Source organism: Phoca vitulina, unplaced genomic scaffold (genome assembly GCF_004348235.1).
Source record: "Phoca vitulina isolate PV1807 unplaced genomic scaffold, GSC_HSeal_1.0 scaffold20, whole genome shotgun sequence".
In the NCBI taxonomy this organism is placed as follows: domain Eukaryota; kingdom Metazoa; phylum Chordata; class Mammalia; order Carnivora; family Phocidae; genus Phoca; species Phoca vitulina.
Genome location: NW_022589723.1, coordinates 11,357,957 through 11,377,818, shown reverse-complemented (window position 1 = coordinate 11,377,818; position 19,862 = coordinate 11,357,957). Strand labels below are relative to the sequence as shown.

Genomic DNA, 19,862 nt, shown 5'->3' with positions numbered 1-19,862 from the left:
TGCATTTATTAATGTGCACATAAATGAATTTTGTGTTTTTTAATAGGTTATTTTACCATGCCTTTTGTTCTGCAGATTGCTTTTTTACTCAGTGTCATAAATCTTTTCATGTCACTGCATATAGATCTATGGTATAGATTCTACATGATTCTTTATGACTACTGCATAGTAGTCCATAGTGTGTATATACAATATTTTATTTATCAGACTTGGAGCATTTAAGTTGATTTTCCCTTATTTTCCATTTTTCCCTTATTATAAACCATGTGTCAGAACATTTTTAGCTGTTTGCTTTCTTGTACAATTGTATAAGTACTTCTCAAGGATGGAAATAATATGTGAAAGAGCTAAGTCATAATTATTTGAAATTTTAATAGATACTGCCACAGTGTCCTCCAGAGTAGTTTTACCAATTCCTACTCCCAACAGTGTTTGAGAGTTCCTATTTCCTTCATATTCACCAATAATTACTATTATCAGTACTTGAAAAAATTAGATATAATCAACATTATAAGTCTGTGCCAGTCAGAATTTCCCTGATTACTAGTTAGTATTAGGTTGAGCATCTTTTCATATGATAGTTCACTAGTCTGTTGTGTTTTGTCTTCTGGGAATTACCTGTTACTATCCTTTGCCCATCTCTTTTGGATACTTTGCTTTTGTTTTATTGATCTTTAGAAGTCCTTTCAAATTATGGATACTAAACTTTGTTGCATGTTTCCCGTATTTTGTCCCAATTCTTTTATTAATTATAAAGTTAAGCCATAGAGAAGTTTTCAGTGTTGATAAGGACAGATTTATCAGTCTTTTAGAGTTTTAATTTTTTGTATCTTAAGGCTTTCTCAATTCCAAAGTCACAAATATATTTTCTTATATTTTTTAAAACAAAATTTTAATTACAGTTATATTGACACATTTTCCTTTTAAAAATCAAATGTTAGACATAAAGCTAAAGTTCTGTTTGAGCACTGGCCTAAACCCAGAACCCCTTTCTGCCCTTCCTCAGTAGATATTCTGGTTACAAGTTTTATGTTTATCCTGTTAGAATGGCTATTATGCTATTACATACAAATATATGTAACTATAGAAATTATATTGTATCATTCAGTGTTTGGTTTTATTTGCATAAGTGTTATTACATGTGTGTCATTCTGCAACTTGTCATTTTCACTTGGAAATCTATGCAATATGTTCTTACATACAAAACGAGCTCAGTGTTTCTCAGTCTTGACATTTGGGCAGCAGTTCTTTTTCATGCTCCATGAATTGCAGGACAGTTAGCATCTCCAGCTCCTCATCCACTCATTCCAGTAGTGTTTCCTAGTCTTTATGATAACCAAAAAAATAAACCTTACCCCACGTCTTGCTGAACACCTCCTATGAGGTTGTACCACACTTAGCTTTTTAAACTGCACCTTTTAAAAACTGCATAATATTCTGTATTATATAATTCCATTTCATGGATGATAAACATTTAAGTTATTTCCAGTTTGTTGAATGATCTGTGACATTTCAGGGAGCTTCTTGCACAGGGAAAGAGGCAGTATTGCAGAGTAGTTTAGAGTGGCCAATGAAGTCAGATCACATGGGTTAAATCCTGACTCTGCTACTTCATAGTGATGAGTCATTAGGTAAGTCTCTTACTATCTCTAGGCCTCAGTTTCTTCATCTTAACAATGGAAGGTAATATTAGGACCTACCTCGTAGGATTGTTGTAAAGATTATATGAGTTAACATAATGTGAAGTATTTTAAACAGTATACCTCACATTGCAATTGTGCTTTATAAATATTTGCTGTTATTATATTATTATTACACACATTGAGTACATACTAAGAATTGCTAAATCATTAAGATGTAAGTCTTTATTTTAATGCCTACCAAAATAGAATAGAAACTCAAATGCCTAGTAAGAGGGAATGGATAAAACTATTACCGGCACATATAGTAAGAGTACTGGGCAGCCATTTAAAAATAATGTTTCTGAGGAAATTTTAATGACATGAGAAAACAACTAAGATACAAGTGAATAAAGCAGGATGCAAATCTATATATGTAGTATGATCTTAATTATGTAAAAAGAATGTTATAAATAGAACATGAACTGGATGGGAATATACGAATGGTTATCTCTAGGTTGTGAGTGTATAATGCTTTTTATTTTTTTCTTTATACTTATCCAGATTTTCCAAAATTTCTTAATAAGCCTCCATTACTTTTATAATCAGAAAAAAACAATAACCCAGCTTCTTGGTACAATAAATTAAGTATAATTATACAGTCTACTTTGTGATCTGCTTTTTTTGCACTTAGCAGCACACAATGTATTTTCTAATAAGCAAATTAACTGATAAGAGTCAGAAAAATCAAGGGGAAAGATTTTAAGCTAATACTGCTAAGTTATTTTTATTTTACTATTTTTGTCCTTAAAGTTCTTGCCCTACAGTTACTTAAAATCTACCAAAATATAAAGACAAGTGACCAAAACATGTGTCCTCATTTCTGGTCGTTTCTCTTGGTAGCACCCCAGCAGTCAGTGACTACTCTAGAATTGCTTTGGGTCCTAAACGGGGTCCGACTGTTACTGAAAAGGAGGTGCTGACATGCATCCTCTGCCAAGAAGAACAAGAGGTGAAAATAGAAAATAATGCCATGGTATTATCGGCCTGTGTCCAGAAATCCACCGCCTTAACCCAGAACAGGGGAAAACCTATAGAACTCTCAGGGGGTATGTATTATTTAATAAATATCCTTTTGAGCATTTCTTTTCATACTTATGTAATTAGAAAAAATATTGAAAGAAGTTTGGGAATGAGACTGTATTTAGCTTTATTTAGTCAGATCACATTTTATCATGTGTAAAATGGACTCTGGGTCTTTATATGCCATGTTGGCTCCTTTGTTTTATTTTTTAATTTTAATTTTTGTTACACTTGGCCACATTGCTCAGTCTGTCTCTATCTACCTGTCTATCTCCACTTCTCTTTGCTGAACCTTTTGAAGGTAGGATGCAAGCATATGGCTTTCATCCCTAAATATTTCCATATGCATTTTCTAAAGCTAAGGATAATCTATTACATATCTATCATACCATTATAACATTTTAAAAGATGAATAATAATTCAGGAATATCACCTAATCCATATTTGGATTTTCCCAGTTGCCCTCAAAATATCTTTTTTTTTTAGCTAGACTTTTCTTTTTTCAGGATCCAGACATGTTTCATGCATCACTTTTATTATGTCTATTTTAGTCTAATTTAATCTAGCCTTAGTCACTTAGCCTTTTTTTTTTCATGATAACTTCTTTGAACTTCTTTGAACAATGCAGACCTATTGTTTTGTACAGTATCTTACATTGCGGATTTGTCTGTTGCCTCAAGATTAGGTTCATATTAAATATTTTCTTGGCAGGAACACTAATTAGGTAATGCTTTTGGTTTTTGTTTTGTTTTGTTTTTTGGGGTTTTTTTTTTACATTGCATCAGAGTTAGCTGCTTTATAACATACCCTTGAAATAATAATAATAATAATGATAAAAAGAGACTAACATTTATTGACTATGTACTGTATGCCAGGCACTGATTAAGTGCTTTTTTGTGTATTTACTCACTTAATCCTTACAACAACTCTATGAGTTCGGTACCAATATTGGCTCCATTTACAGGTGAAGGAACTGAGGCATAGAGAAGTTAAATAATTTGCCCAAGGCCATGAGTTATACGTAATGAAACCAGATTTTGAGCCACTTCGTCTTTGCTTTGGATTTTTCCAGTAGATTATAATGCCTTAAATATCCCTTAAAAAGTAATTGAAATTACTCTTAAAATTACAAAAGCAAATTGTGCTTCAATCATAGAAAATCACTTCAACAACTAAGACAAAGCAACTTAAACCTAATGTTCAGAATAAAAATGCAAATCAAAAATAGAGGATGTCATTAATTCATACTAATTTTAAATCCTACCTGGAAGTCTAGCTTTTATTTTTCTCTAAAATTTTTATTTACTATTAAGAATATATTTCCTGCTATCAAGATACTATGGCAGTTTAGTTGGACATTCCTAAGAAAACTTACGGTTAGAAATTTAGACCTGATAATCTCTCTCTCTCTCTTTTTTTTTTTTTTCCATTTTATGACCATGGGGGAGATGAATACATACCTCCTATTTTTGTCCTCCTGTACCAGAAACCGTGGACCCCCTTTTCATGGATCCAGACTTAGCATATGGAACTTACACAGGAAGCTGTGGTCATGTAATGCATGCGGTGTGCTGGCAGAAGTAAGTTGTCCTTCTGACCTGTTCTTGAAAGAAACTAGGAATAGGGCGCCTGGGTGGCTCAGTTGGTTAAGCCACTGCCTTCGGCTCAGGTCATGATCCTGGAGTCCCAGGATCAAGTCCCGCATCGGGCTCCCTGCTCAGCAGGGAGTCTGCTTCTCCCTCTGACCCTCCCCCTTCTCATACTCTCTCTATCTCATTCTCTCTCTCAAATAAATAAACAAAATCTTTAAAAAAAAATAAAAAAATAAAAAAAAAGAAAGAAACTAGGAATAATTGAAGTTCACTAAAGGACACAAAAAGGCATGTTTTCTCATGTCTTCTTTCCTTCCTTTTTATGTGAATAAGTGAAGCAGTTTTAATTACTAATTTTGTTTGCGTGATACTCATTATCACCTTTAGAAATGGGTGTAAAAAGTTATCAACTTTAAATTTTCACTACCCCTTTGTATTTCCTCTCCATAAGCTAGTTAGTTGCTCTTGATCAGTATTTGTGTAAAAGAAGCTGTAATCTTTCTTCCTAAAAAGTCTCATTTCTCTGAAAACAGAATAAAAAGTATCTTTGAGATAAAATAGGACAAGAAATTCTAGTTCCACCTCTAAAAGAGAAAAATTCAGAAATATAATTCCTAGGAAATCTTTTGTATAGGGTTCACCCTTTTGACATTATTAAAATACATAATTTTCCTGTAACAGCCTTTACTATTATAGTTGACCGTTGGAAACTGAGGGAAGTAGTGTCTACATTGTATTTCCATGCTTTTGAGTTAGGAGCCACGCTATGATTCAGTAGAATTATTTTAAATTTGTTTCTGGCATGGTATGTCCTCCATTTTGCCTCCAAAAGAATGAGTATCCTGTTTCTTCTGTAATTGTAACTTGGGTATTGGGGCATATAGATTCTAAAGACGTTTATTGAAGCAAAAATTCCAGATTTTTGTCTCTTGGATTAGAACAAAGATAAATGCATCATTCTGAATGGACACATGCCTTGGAATTTTGCAGGTATTTTGAAGCTGTACAACTGAGCTCTCAGCAGCGCATTCATGTTGATCTTTTCGATTTGGAGAGTGGAGAATATCTTTGCCCTCTTTGCAAGTCTCTGTGTAATACTGTGATCCCCATTATTCCTTTGCAACCTCAAAGGATAAACAGGTATATTTTAATTCATGTTTTGGTTAATTTTTTTAAAAGCTATCTTTAATCCTTTCATTTGTATCTGTTTTGATTAGATTGCTAGTTTCTTGTGCTATTTAAAGTAAGTAATACTTTTTCTTTTCATAACTTGTATTCTACTTTCTAAATACGATGAAAAGCCCCAGTTTTTGGTCTCTAAAATAACTGTAATGTTCATTAACTCAAATCTGTTATGTTGTGTGTGTATCTTCTAACAGCCATGAAAGCAGTAGAACTTGGATCTCTACCTTAGCATTCACATAAGGAGAGAAGATGCAGAGAAGATTCATTTCTTTCATATAGTCCTTTGATACCATTAGAGTTACTTTTTAGAATTTGGTTTCTCTAAAAGTCTTTGTATTATTATTTTTAATTCTATTTTTTCAGAAGATCCAGTTTTCTAGTTGTAGAGATGTGGACAAAGTGTTAAAGTAAAAAAAACACTAGATTCATTGTGTATCTTTGGATAGCCTTTGAATTTTTAGACTAAGTTTTTTTTTTTTTTTTTTTTTTAAGATTTTTTTATTTATGTATTTGACAGAGAGAGAGACAGCTAGAGAGGGAACACAAGCAGGGGGAGTGGGAGAGGGAGAAGCAGGCTTCCTGCTGAGCAGGGAGCCCGATGTGGGGCTCGATCCCAGGACCCTGGAATCATGACCTGAGCCGAAGGCAGGCGCTTAACGACTGAGCCACCCAGGCGCCCCTTAGACTAAGTTTTTAAACTTTTCTGTTTTGACCATTTACAAATGGAATTTAACAGCATGATAACTGTAACACTTAATTGTATATTTCTGTGTTGTCACTGTTGTATATGATGATAACAGTATTATTATTGTTACTTTATTTTTTTTAAACTCAACGAATTTGTAATAATCAACCTAAGTTTTGCTAAAGAAAAGGATTTTGTTGATAAAAACACTTTTAACATGTTTCCACAACAAAAGTGCTCGAGGGTGATAGGCTTGGCAATCAGGGTCAATAAGTAGTTGTTCTGTCTCTACTATTCCATGTCATTAGAAAACCTGATTTGGAAATTGTCTTCTACTCAGCATATTGGGACATAAAATGTCATCTTTTAGGAAGAAGGTGGCATTGGAAGCATTTATCTTTTTTGAGTAATTGATATGTTCTAGGCACTCTACCAAGCACCTGCTACATTATTTTTTTAATACTCAAATAGCCTAACAAAGGCAGGTACTGTTATTCCCATTTAAAAGATAAGGAATTGGAGACTATGAGTAGTTTTTACTTGTCCCAAGACAGACTCAGGATTTGAACCCAGACTTGACTCCAAAGCCTTACCTAACTATACACATGAAGACAAAAAACAAATCATAATAAAATTAAGTGACTTTTCCAACTTCTTGTTAGGCTGTATAAGCCTTTTTTTTTACACAGTGGTTTCCCAAGTAAGGATTATTAAACATGTAAATTATTCTCTAAAGGAATGTTCAGCACCTACTTCCCTTGATATCTTTAAGAATAGGATGCTTCAGGGGCACCTGGGTGGCTCGACTGAGCCTCTGCCTTCGGCTCAGGTCATGATCTCAAGGTTCTCCCTGCTCAGCAGGGAGTCTGCTTCTCCCTCTCCCCTTGTCTCCCCCCACTTGTGCTCTCTCGTGCTCATGGGTTCTCTCTTTCTCTCTCTCTCAAATAAATAAATAAAATCTTTAAAAGTAAAAAGAAAGAACAGGACACTTCAGGGCAGTCCTTTCTGAAGTTAGACCAATCCTTACAACTGGGTCTCTTTGAACCTGTGACACCTTTAATGTGTAGTAACACCTTGTTACTTAGGATCTGAAATACATAATTATATATAACATTTTTATTAGGCACTTGAACTTACCTATGTATTTGAATATATTTGCCTTTTTTGTTTTTAGAAAATCAACATGAGTATAATCTAAGATGTGAAAGTTAAGGGTGTATAAAAAATTCTTAGGTCAAATTTATGTCCAGATATGTGAATTTTGGCACAGTTCATTGTATAATTTCACTTCACAAGACTGTCTTTTCAACAGTCCCTTTTAATAACATTGTTTCTAATCTTCTTGGTTGTTAATAAAAGTTTGGATCAGGTCCCTGCCCTTATGGAATTTATATTACAGAAAGGAGAGAACAACAATAAACATATGAATACAAAATGAGAAATACTATGACAAAACTAAAGCAGCAAGGTGAAGGGCTAGAAACAGACGGGGTGCATGAGACTATGAACACAGTCATCAGGGAGCTTCTCTTTGGGATAATGACATTTGAGTAGGGACCTGAATGAAGTGAAAGACAAGTAGTGCTAATTTCTGGGAGAAGAGAATTCCAAGCACAGGCAATATAAAGAGCAAATGCCCTAAAGTAGGAATGTATCAGCATGTCAGAGGCACAGGAGAAAGGCAGTATGTTGGAATGGAACAAGCAAAGAACCAGATCGTAGAAGGGCTTATAAGGTTAGAAATTAGAATTTTATTTTTAGTATTAAAAACACATAGTATTTTATGTGTGATGGGAAACCATTGGAGTATTTTGAACAGAGGAGTTATATCAGATTTACATTTTAAAAGATCCTTCTGGCTGTTGTATAATGAATACATAGATAATAATGAAGCACTGTTGTGGAAACTTCGGAAGAACAGTTAATGTATTGAAATAGTTCAGGTGAGGGATAATGTAACTTGGATTAGGGTAGTAACAGTGGAGGTAGAAAGAAGTGATCAACTTGGGTTATATTTAGAAGGTAAAACCAGCAAGACTAACTGCTGGGTTCGAAGGTGGGCTGTGAGAGAATCCGAGAAATCAGTGATGACACCTAGTTTTTTATTTGAGCGACTAGAATGGTGATTCCATTTATTGACATTTGTTACTTCTAGGTGTTGGGCCTATGAGTGGTATCTTACTCATTGTACTTGTAAAATTCTCCTCCCTCCTCAAACTACATTTTTTCTTTTATTTATTTATTTTATTGAAATATAGTTGATACACAATGTTACCTTAGTTTCAGGTGTACAACACAGTGATTTGACAAGTCAGTATGTTATGCTGTGCTCACCACAAGTGTAGCTACCATCTCTCACCATACAACACTATCACAATACCATTGAATATATTCCCTATGCTGTACCTTCATCCCCATGACTTATTCTTTCCATAACTAAAAGCCTGTATTTCTCACTCCCCTTAACCCCTTTTGGCCCATTCCCTGCCCCTCTAGTAGCCATCAGTTTGTCTTTGTATATGGGTCTCTTTCTGCTTTGTTTGTTCATTTGTTTTGTTTCTTAGATTCCACATATAAGTGAAATCATATGGTATTTGTCTTTTCTCTGTCTGACTTACTTCACTTAGCATAATACCCTCTAAATCTGTCCATGTTGTCACAAATGGCAAGATCTCATCCTTTTTTATGGCTGAGTAATATCCTGTTGTGTATATATACCACATCTTCTTTAACCATTCATCTGTCAATGGACACTTAGGTTGCTTCCATATTGTGGCTATTGTAAATGATGCTAAAACTACATTTTTAGACATACGTGTTTCTGTGACCTAGGAAGTTAATCTGAAGGAATTTGACCTTTTTTATACAACCATTTATCCATAGAAAGACTCTACAAGTTCAGCTTTTCAGTTTGAGTTGGTGCCAATGGCTTAATAATTTTTAAATGTCATTTTTCAGTGAGAATGCAGAAGCTCTTGCTCAACTTTTGACCCTGGCGCAATGGATACAGACTGTTCTGGCCAGAATATCAGGTTATAATATGAAACATGCCAAAGGTTTGCTTAAAATTATTTTATATTTAGTTGTGTGAGATTTAAGTGTCAGAGTCTTTAATTTTTTCTCTAGTACTAACTGCTCTAAAATACGGTTTGCCAATACAGATTTGCTGAATATCAGGAAGTAAAGGTTTTCAAAGGCAAGACTAAGTTTGGCTTAAATCACTTTATTTGATTAAATAATTTTTATACTGGCAAGCAATATAGACAGTGGTTAATCTAGAGTCACACTGCTTGGAGCTCACTGTCTCTGTGATCTCAGACAAGTTATTTAACCTCTCTGTGCCTTAATTTTCTTGTTTGCAAGGTGGGAATAATAATAGTACTGATTGAAAGATTGAGTTATCCTTTGTAAAGTGAAACAGTGCATGGTACATAGTATAGGCATTAGCCGTTACTGTTACCAATTTCATTAATATGTTGTTATTAATAACAAAACAACATTTAAAAACTGTTACTTCATTTATATATTCCTTACAGTTGAGAGATAAGACTATCTAACAACTCTGAGAAGTAAACAACGGCAGGCAGATTGAGGAAGGAAGTCAAAATTTGAAGAATGCTTGGCAATGAGTTTCCTGGGTTTTTTTCCTCCTGTATTTCCCAGCTTTGACCCCAGGGTAGCCTGAGTCACAGAGCTTTGCAATGGACATGAACAGCAAAAAAATTCAAGAGAGATCCCCTTTTTGGCCAGAGGATCAGGAAAAGAAGCCCCTCAGAACTGGAGAGTGTAAAGGGAATTCCTGTTGTGGTGTTTTCATCTTCTGACCCTCTCCTGAGGTCAGCCCCAGTCATGGAGCTACAGTGCCATGGTGGCCATATAGACACGTAAAATCCCAAGAGAAAAGCAGTATCTCTGGCCGGAGGAACTGGAAAAAAAGGGACCTCTGTGTTCCAAAGAAGGCAGGGTGAATCCTCATTATTTTTTTCTGTCTTTGCCTCACAGCTCCACCCCACAGGTAACCCCAGTCGCCTGAATCTACTTAACAACAGAGGATACTAAAACTGAGGGAAACATGTCATTTTGGCCAGAGGAACTGGGGAAAAGGGCCCCTTGGAGCTAGAGAATATGGGGGAAATTCCAGAGAGGAGAGAGCCTATAGAAGGGGAATCTCCTGTTTTTGAGACCAGCACAAATCTTGGGCTTGCCTCCAAGATGCACTTGTGTAGAATAGGCCCAAAGGAACAGCAGCAGGGTTGAGAATGAAGCTGCATTAAACCACTGCTTAAGTCTCAGACTGACCCCTGAGTAGTACATGTACAGGCAGACCCAAGCAGCATAGCAAAGGCTCTAAGACTAACACTGGAACCACCATACACAGTGAGACAAAACTTGTTGAACCTAATTGGGTTGTTTGCCTACTGAAACAAAAAGAAAGGTACATTTTCCCAGAGAATTTTAACAAGAACCAAAACTTCACAATGTAATATTCAAAATATCCAAGATAAAATCCAGAATTACTCAGCATACAAAGAACCAGAAGAATCTGACCAACTCTCAAGGAAAAAAAAATCAAATGCCAATCCTGAGATGTTTTAACATTGAACTTTTTTTGACAAAAAATTTAAAACACCTATATAATCATTAAACATAAGGTAAAGGTGAACACTTTTGAAATGATTGGAAAAATAGAGTTCTCAGCAGAAAAAAATAGAAACTATTAAAAAAAAAAAAAGAACCAAATGGAGTACTGTATGAAATAAAAGTACCGTATGAAATAAAAATTAAGTGGATGGACTCAATAGTAGAATGGAGATGGGAAGGGTAAGAGTTAGTGAACTTGAAATTAGATCAGTGGAAATTCTCCAGTCTGAGGAATAGACAGAAAAGTGATGGAGAAAAAAAAGAAAGAACATAGCTTTAGAGACATATGGACCCAATTTTTTTAAATCCAATATTTATGTCCTGCAAGTCCCCAAAAGAAAAAGGATGGTAGAGAAAAAAAATTCTTTTTGAAGAAATAATGGCTGAAAACTTCCCAAATTCAGCGAAAAATACAAATTTACATATTTAAAAAGTTCAGTGAACCTCAAAGATAAACTGAAAGAAAACCACACCTACATAGATCATACCCAAACTGTTAAAAATCAAAGATGAAGGGAAAAAATCTCAAAGGCAATCAGAAAAAGACAACTTGTTTCATATAGGGGAACAACAATTCTAATTTGATGAGGAAATGGAGCCAAAGTAAGGTTAGTGTTCACCCAAGGTCTTAGTAATGGTGGCAGAGCTAGGATGCAAACCTAGGCAGCTTGGCTCCAGATCGTCTGCTCTTATTCACTAATGTATACTGCCTTACTAATAGAATACTACGCATCCATTAAAAATGGAACTATAGAGGGGGAGTTACCAATGTGGAAAGACATTTATGATCCGTTGGTGAAAAAACAAGATACAGAACAGTACTGTGGTTTTGTCTTTATAAAAAAATCTGTATGTGTAACATTCATATGGAGAACAGAAGAATATCACCCAAATGTTATTAGGGTAGAGAAATTTTAAATGATCGTTTATTACTTGTTAACATTTTCTAAGTATTCTAAAATGGTCATATATAATTTTAAAAAGCTAGGAAAGTGTGTGTCACATAAACCCTCATGATTTTTCTTTCTTTTTCTTTTTCATTTATAAGGAGAAAACCCAACAATTCCAGTCTTACTGGATCAAGGAATGGGCGATTCCACTTTTGAGTTCCATTCTATCCTCAGTTTTGGAATTCAGCCTTCGTAAGTATCTAAATAGTTAAAAGAAGTTTGTAAATGGCTGTGAAAATAAGAATGAAGAATAATCCTTCCTTCCATCCTCCCATCTCTCCTTCCTGCTTTATTTGTAAAATTATTTCTTTACCCCATTTTTATCTTGTTTTCTTTCTCCCTGAAGTTTTATTTGTACAATAAAATTAAGTGGTTTGAGGTATTAAAGTACTATGTATTAGGGTGAACCATGTCTATAATTAACCATTTTGACCAACGAAAATGCCATTTCTCTATAGTCCTGCCTACAATAAGAACAGCATTTAAGAGACTTTAATTAAAGTCATATCTAACCTGCCCTCTGACTTCTGAAAAGTCTCCAGTCACCCACCTCTCCAATTCATTTTTCTTGTTGGTAAAATTGAAACAGTAGCCTATTATCTTACATTATAAGATTATTGGAAAAATACTTATGTGAAGACACTTTGAAAAATATAATGTATCCAAATCAGGTATTATTATTTAATAGATATTATCTGATGTACATTTTTTTAGTTGTGATCCTTGTTTATATTGCATATCTCATTGTTATTGAAAATACTTGTTAGAAAAGGAAGTTCAGGAAACCAGAAATTACCACTCCAAGTACATGACATACTCTTTTCTCTCTCTCTTTCTCTCTCTGTGTGTCTCTCTCACACGTGCTCACACACACACACACACACACAATGTGTTAACACTGAAGTCCTTCTTAGTCCCTTTTCCAGACACTAAAACTTGTTAAGTCAGATCTGTTTCCTCTGAATTTTATTCCTTCTCTGCAGTTTGTCCTTAATTTGGACCTGGATCCTTTCTGCTGTGATCATTTACTGCATCTTTTACAGGAACTAAAGTTATATGGGCCATTATCATTTTGTAAGAGATATTTTTCTGCCTCTAAGAGATAGAGTTCTGCTTTTCCCATTTTTTCCTAATGAATAAATCTTCAGAGGCTCTAATCTCTAATTTGACAAAAAGCAGTTTACTTTGTCAAAAGGAGTTAAATTGTTACTTCAATACCTAATTGGACTTCTGAGTAGGTAACCCCGTTTACTAAATTATTATATAAATTTTTCTTGTTTTATTTTTAGGATAAAATATTCTAATAGCATCAAGGAAATGGTCATTCTCTTTGCTACAACAATTTATAGAATTGGACTGAAAGTACCTCCTGATGAAACGGATCCTCGAATCCCCATGATGACCTGGAGCACGTGTGCTTTCACTATCCAGGCAATTGGTAAAGCCTATGAGAGACTGCTTTAGAGGGTTCATAGAAACAGAATTAACATTGATTCACCAAATTTTTCCTCTTTTTTCCCCTGATGGCTTAAAATAGCTTGAATTGTTGGAGAAGTATTAGTATTTCAGTGTATTAGTGTGGCCTGATGCCATTTAGTCTGAGAATTTTTGTATCAATCCCTTTTTAACTACAGTATTGGCCATATGCAAAATAAGCTCAAAATATTTGAAAGGTATAGCATGAAGCAAGCTATATTCAAAAGCTGGCAGATTTACACTAGAAAATCAAGAAAAAAGGCAAAGGAAGAAGAATCAAGCCAGAAATGTTCAGTAATTTTTGTTTCTTTTACACCTTGAGAGAAAAAGAATGGAAACCAAAGTCACCTAAAACATTATCAGGAAAAGGAAGGGAAGACTGAGGTAGTCAGGAGAGACAGATTAGCGGGCAGGAACTAAGAGGTCAGAAGGGAAGCCCACTGACAAAATCCCAGCCATATTGAAAGCTTCTTATAGAAAAGTGTAGCAATCAAATCAACATTTGTGTTTTTTGTTTTTTTAAGATTTTATTTATTTGAGAGAGAGCATAAGCAGGGGTAGCGGTAGAGGGAGAGGGAGAAGCAGGCTCCCCACTGAGCAAGGATCCCGATGTGGGATCATGACTTGACCCAAAGGCAGTTGCCTAACTGACTGAGCCACCCAGGCGCCCCTCAAATCAACATATTGTACACCTTAAATTTACACAGTGTTATGTGTCAGTTATATATCAGGAAAGCTGGGGAGGGGAGAAGAGTGTAGTTGTGAAGAATTGCTTAGATTTTAAAATTAGCATATTTGCTTATTACAGTCATGAGATACAATATTATCTGAAAAAGAATAAAAACTGTAATACTTTTATGTCCCCTTTATCCAAGACAGTTTCAATTTCCCTTTCCAGTGTAGATTTTTAGCAGTTGTTTTTAATAGAGTCTACCATTTTGTCTTTTTTTTTAAGATTTTATTTATTTATTTGTCAGAGAGAGAGAGCACAAGCAGGGGGAGCGGCAGGCAGAGGGAGAAGCAGACTCCCCGCTGAGCAGGGAGCCAATGCGGGACTCGATCCCAGGACCCTGGGATCATGACCTGAGCTGAAGGCAGACGCTTAACCAACTGAGCCACCAGGCATCCCAGTCTACCACTTTTTCTTGATTTACATATATTTTTGTAGCAAGACACTATTTTGTGATTCAAATTAAGTAGGGTGAAGCCACTTCTTTCACAAAACCTTCCTGCATACCAGCTTCAGCCTCCTAAACAGATTTTAGGAGTTACATCCAAACCTGTCAGACTTAAATCATGGATAAAAGATAATATACAGGTTTATATTTACTATGATTAAATAAAATGGGAAATAGGAAGAATGAGATTTTTTTTTTTTTAAGATTTTATTTATTTAAGAGAGAGAGAGCATGAGCACGGAGGAGGAGCAGAGGGAGAGGGAGAAGCAGACTCCCCTCCAAGCAGGGAGCCCGGTTCAGGGCTTGATCCCAGGACTGTGGGATCATGACCTGAGCTGAAGGCAGACACTTAACCAACTGAGCCACCCAGGCGCCCTGGAAGAATGAGATTTAAATAGAATAGAATCTAAACAAATTGATAAGAAATATAACGTATTCTTTTAGAGTCATGATCTACTACTAAGTATCGTGAGACTTTCAACAAAGGCATTTTACACTTTACTGTCTTTGGCAAGACAAACATAAGGAATCAGAAGTTTATATTTAGAGAGTTAACATTTAAAAAGTTCAGTTTTTGGGCGCCTGGGTGGGCGCCTCAGGACCCTGGGATCGAGTCCCACATCGGGCTCCCTGCTCAGTGGGAAGCCTGCTTCTCCCTCTCCCACTCTCCCCGCTTGTGTTCCCTCTCTCGCTGTCTCTCTCTCTCTATTAAAAAATAAAATCTTTTTAAAAAAAATAAAAAGTTCAGTTTTTGTCATAAAAGTGATGAGAAATTCACTGGAGAATAGGACTAAATTTTTCTGTGTGGTTCTGTAACCTAGTAATTGGATTTTATTTGATTACTCTAGTGTTACACTGTTTTCACAGTGCTTTTTCCATCCAGGGGACATAGTGCTCTACTTTATTCCTAGTGCATAAGCAGCTAACTTAGCTCATTCCCTATGGGTGTGGAGTGACATATACAGGATGTGTTGGCATAGTTAGGAACTATCGTTAAGGAATCAGTATACGACATCTTTTATTAATGTCCATTCAAACTTGGAAAAAGAAAATAGGAAATAAGCCTTCCTTACTCATAGATGTATCTGCTGCCAGAAAGCAATGAAAATACAAGTAATATAGCAATAAATACCCTAGCCAGCAAGGCAAAATGTATATGAATCCATGGGTTTTGTTTTTTTTTTTAATTTTTGGTTTCGGTTTTTTTCCTATAAATGTAATTCTTTTTTAATAGTACCTATAAGAGCAATAGTTACTTGCATCTGCCTATGTATTTTAAAACAAAATAAGTTGTGATTATACATAAAAATCACTTGTTTAAAAATTGTTGGCATAGAAGCAATGTTAAAAGGATGAAAAATGAACCAGGATGCTTTGTTTTTCCCAAGTATTCTCTATAGATAGCTGCAGGGGCTTTATTATTTATAGTAACAGTTTGTAAGTGATCTACATTTGCTTCTATAATATCTTCTCACTCAAAAATTTGGAAATTTTGGCATAGACATAAACATGAAACTTTGAGGGGGAAAAGTGCAAATCATCTGGTCAAAAATAGAATCAGTTAAAGAACATCTGAAGCCAAGTATACAATTGTAGCAGTATTCAGGATTTATTATTTTTGTTTTTCTTACTCTTTGAGAAAACCTCTTGGGAGATGAAGGAAAACCTCTGTTTGGAGCACTTCAAAATAGACAGGTGTGTATATTCCAGCAGGGTATGTGTAATTCGTGGTAGGCTTTTTTTGGTATAGTCTACAGTTAATTTACCATTTTTTTTAAATCATTTTTTTAATTCACTCCTTTTTCTATAAAAATGAGCAAAATTCTTTTTTTTTTTTTAAAGCTACTTCAGTCTCACAGGAGACTGAATGGCCAACATTGTGCACTTTAGAGAGCTTACTCAATCTTGGTGGTTAAATGTAATTCATAGAGAGATTTCAGATGATACTCAGTTACTTTTTCTCCCCCTACTCTGTTTATTGCCAAGTCAGAAACCTCCTGTCTCCTACATTTTCCTTCCTCACTAATTTTGCCCCATTGTGTAACATTAAGTATTAGTGTTGGCTTAACTATAAATGAATCATCATAGTAAATTCAAGAATAAAACTAAGCCATGGCTCCTTGATGGACAGATCTTGGCACTACAGGACTATACTCCTATCTCCAGGCCTAAGCCTCATATTGTCGGGGACCCTGGAAAATAGTGCTCAACAAATAGCCCCACGAAAACAGAGTGGGCAACCAAGGATTCCCTAGACCACCCCCTCCTTGCCATTTCCCTCTTATTTTCCTGACAGCTGGCACAGGGGACTTGTAGTCCACAGTGTGCTTCCCTACAGTTCCTGGCCTTCTGGTTAGGAAGCAGAAGATCTGAATTCAATGGAACGTTGGGGTTTTTTGCCATCGTTTTAGAATTTCTGTAATATATTTTTTTTGCCCAGGCCTCAGCAGAGTAAATTAGTCCAGACATTTAAGAATTGACTGGGGAAAATGAGTACTTAAAGGAGAATTGAAATAATTAATAGCTTTAATACCTCTTTGTCATGGGAAAATCTGTTAAAAACTTGATGAGTTCATAAAACTTTCTAAAAGTACTAAAAATATTGTAATTTATTTGCAAGAATGTAAAGTATATAATAAGTCTGCATCTAATTCTTGCAGACTGGGATTGAGTTCTACAGTGAGTGACTTCAGCCTATCATCGTCCCTTATCTTTTTATGTTTCCCTCTCTTACCGTCTAGCATAATGGTCTGAAAGCATTAATGCAGTTTGCCATTGCGCAGAAGATTACCTGTCCTCAGGTCCTGATACAGAAACATCTGGTTCGTCTCCTATCAGGTAGTCTCTTCTGAATTATTATTAAATTATTACTTATATGTCTTTTTCCATTGCATTTCTGGCAGTGTATTTCATTAGGAAACAACACACTGCACTAATTTTGAACACTCACTGCAGCAGCTTTACAAAAGAAAAAACAAGAGACCTGGATGCCCCTATAATACCTGCAATCTTATTTTATTTATTTATTTATTTTTATTTTTAAAGATTTTTATTTATTTTTTGACAGAGAGACAGAGACAGCGAGAGAGGGAACACAAGCAGGGGGAGTGGGAGAGGGAGAAGCATGCTTCCCTGCCGAGCAAGGAACCCGATGTGGGGCTCGATCCCAGGACCCTGGGATCATGACCTGAGCCGAAGGCAGACACTAAACGGCTGAGCCACCCAGGCGCCCCCCTGCAATCTTATTTTAAAACTCAGATTATTTTCCAAATGTTTTTAACTTACATCTACCCACCTAGGGGCTTTATTGAACCAACGTCCACAACCGCTAACATGTTTGTATCCTAATCTGGTTAGAAAAGGGATCAATGATATGGATAGATCATTTAAAAATAGGTTTAATTTTGCTGGATCAGGGGGATATTCTTCATCCTCATTTCACTTGCACTGCTTTGCAAGCTCTCTCTGCTCCCCACTCCAAATTCTTCACATATTTTATGTATCACAAGACATTTAGAGGGGCGCCTGGGTGGCTCAGTCGTTAAGCGTCTGCCTTCGGCTCAGGTCATGAGCCCAGGGTCCTGGGATCGAGCCCTGCATCGGGCTCCCTGCTCCGTGGGAAGCCTGCTTCTCCCTCTCCCACTCTCCCTGCTTGTGTTCCCTCTCTCACTGTGTGTCTCTCTGTCAAATAAATAAAAATCTTTAAGAAAAAAAAAAAGACATTTAGAAATGTATAGTTTGGAAAAAAGTATTAAGGAACATTGGATAAAAGTAATTCTTATTATTCATTGAGCATATACTTATTGAATAATCTCTGTTTTCTTTATGCTATTTACCTTTTTTCCTCCTGGATCTTATCTTTCAACTCTTAAATTATATACAGGGCTTTCTAGGAAGTTTTTGTCAGTTTAACTTATTAATTATGGTTCCCATATCTTAAAGGTGTGAAGTGCCAGTTTACCAGTTTCTGTATTTTATAACCCTGTTACATTTTTGTTTTAGGTGTTTTACATAATATTTAACTACATTGCTATCTTACTGAATGAATTACACTGTTTTTTTTCTTTTTCAGTTGTTCTCCCTAACCTAAAATCAGAAGATACACCTTGCCTCCTATCTATAGATCTCTTTCATGTTTTGGTAAGTGTTCAACAAAAGTTCTTAAGTCTCTCAAGTTTATGATTTCATGTATTTTCCCATTCAAATTCATGTTCTTTGTTCAAGATTATAAATTGTTAGTGTTCAAACTATAAAATTTAGTTTCTTGTCCATTCTGTTTACAAATAGATACAGATTTGACTGAGACCGTCAAAATGACTTTAAAGGGTGCTTAGGTGGCTCAGTCGGTTAAGCGTCTGCCGTCAGCTCAGGTCATGATCCCAGGGTCCTGGGATCTAGTCCTGCATCGGGCTCCTATTCAGCGGGGAACCTGCTTCTCCCTCTCCCCTGCTTGTGCTCTCTCTCTGTCTCTCTCTCTCACAAAAATAAGTAAATAAAAAACCTTTTTAAAAAAATCACTTTAAAAATGAAAGCACATTTACTCTTTATTTTGTGACAGGCATCATCCTAGTTGATTATATTTAGTTGGTATCTGTCCAAGCAGACTTTTTCTTTTTCTTTTTTTTTTTTTTAATTAACATATAATGTATTATTTGTTTCAGGGGTACAGGTCTGTGATTCATCAGTCTTACACAATTCACAGCACTGACCATTGTCCCCAGTGTCCATCACCCAGCCACCCCATCCCTCCCACCCCTACTCCACTCCAGCAACCCTCACTTTGTTTCCTGAGATTAAGAATCTCTTATGGTTTGTCTCCCCCTCCAGTTTCATCTTGTTTCATTTTTCCCTCCCTTTCCCTATGATCCTCTGTCTTGTTTCTCAAATTCTTCATATCAGTGAGATCATATGATAATTATCTTTCTCTGATTGACTTACTTTGCTTAGTATAATACCCTCTAGTTCCAGCCATGTTGTTCCAAATGGCAAGATTTCATTTTTTTTTTGATGGCTGCATAATATTCCATTGTATATATATACCACGTCTTCTGTATCCGTTCATCTGTTGATGGACATCTAGGCTCTTTCCATAGTTTAGCTATTGTGAACATTGCTGCTACAAACATTGGGGTACAGGTGCCCCTTTGGATCGCTACATTTGTATTGTTGGGGTAAATACCCAGGAGTGCAATTGCTGGGTCGTAGGGTAGCTCTATTTTCAACTTTCTGAGGAACCTCCATACTGTTTTCCAAAGTGGCTGCACCAACTTGCATTCCGACCAGCAGTGTAGGAGGGTTCCCCTTTCTCTGCATCCTCGCCAACATCTGTCATTTCCTGACCTGTTAATTTTAGCCATTCTGACTGGCGTGAAGTGGTATCTCATTGAGGTTTTGATTTGTATTTCCCTGATGCCGAGTGATGATGAGCACTTTTTGATGTGTCTGTTGGCCAT

The 19,862-nt window shown here is 35.8% G+C and overlaps 1 protein-coding gene across 3 annotated transcripts in view; it reads left to right on the top strand.

The window, feature by feature from the left end:
* Nucleotides 1–19,862, top strand: part of UBR1 (ubiquitin protein ligase E3 component n-recognin 1) — a 150,863-nt gene that overhangs the window by 90,656 nt on the left and 40,345 nt on the right. For 2 of the 3 annotated variants that reach the window (XM_032417970.1, XM_032417972.1), the window contains exons 30-38: nt 2,523–2,728; nt 4,189–4,282; nt 5,285–5,434; nt 9,123–9,220; nt 11,854–11,947; nt 13,045–13,193; nt 16,049–16,104; nt 17,151–17,247; nt 18,482–18,549. In XM_032417970.1, the coding sequence (XP_032273861.1) occupies nt 2,523–2,728; nt 4,189–4,282; nt 5,285–5,434; nt 9,123–9,220; nt 11,854–11,947; nt 13,045–13,193; nt 16,049–16,104; nt 17,151–17,247; nt 18,482–18,549 (1,012 nt within the window). The remainder of the gene's footprint in view (nt 1–2,522; nt 2,729–4,188; nt 4,283–5,284; nt 5,435–9,122; nt 9,221–11,853; nt 11,948–13,044; nt 13,194–16,048; nt 16,105–17,150; nt 17,248–18,481; nt 18,550–19,862) is intronic. The other variant, XM_032417971.1, reaches the window with a different exon arrangement.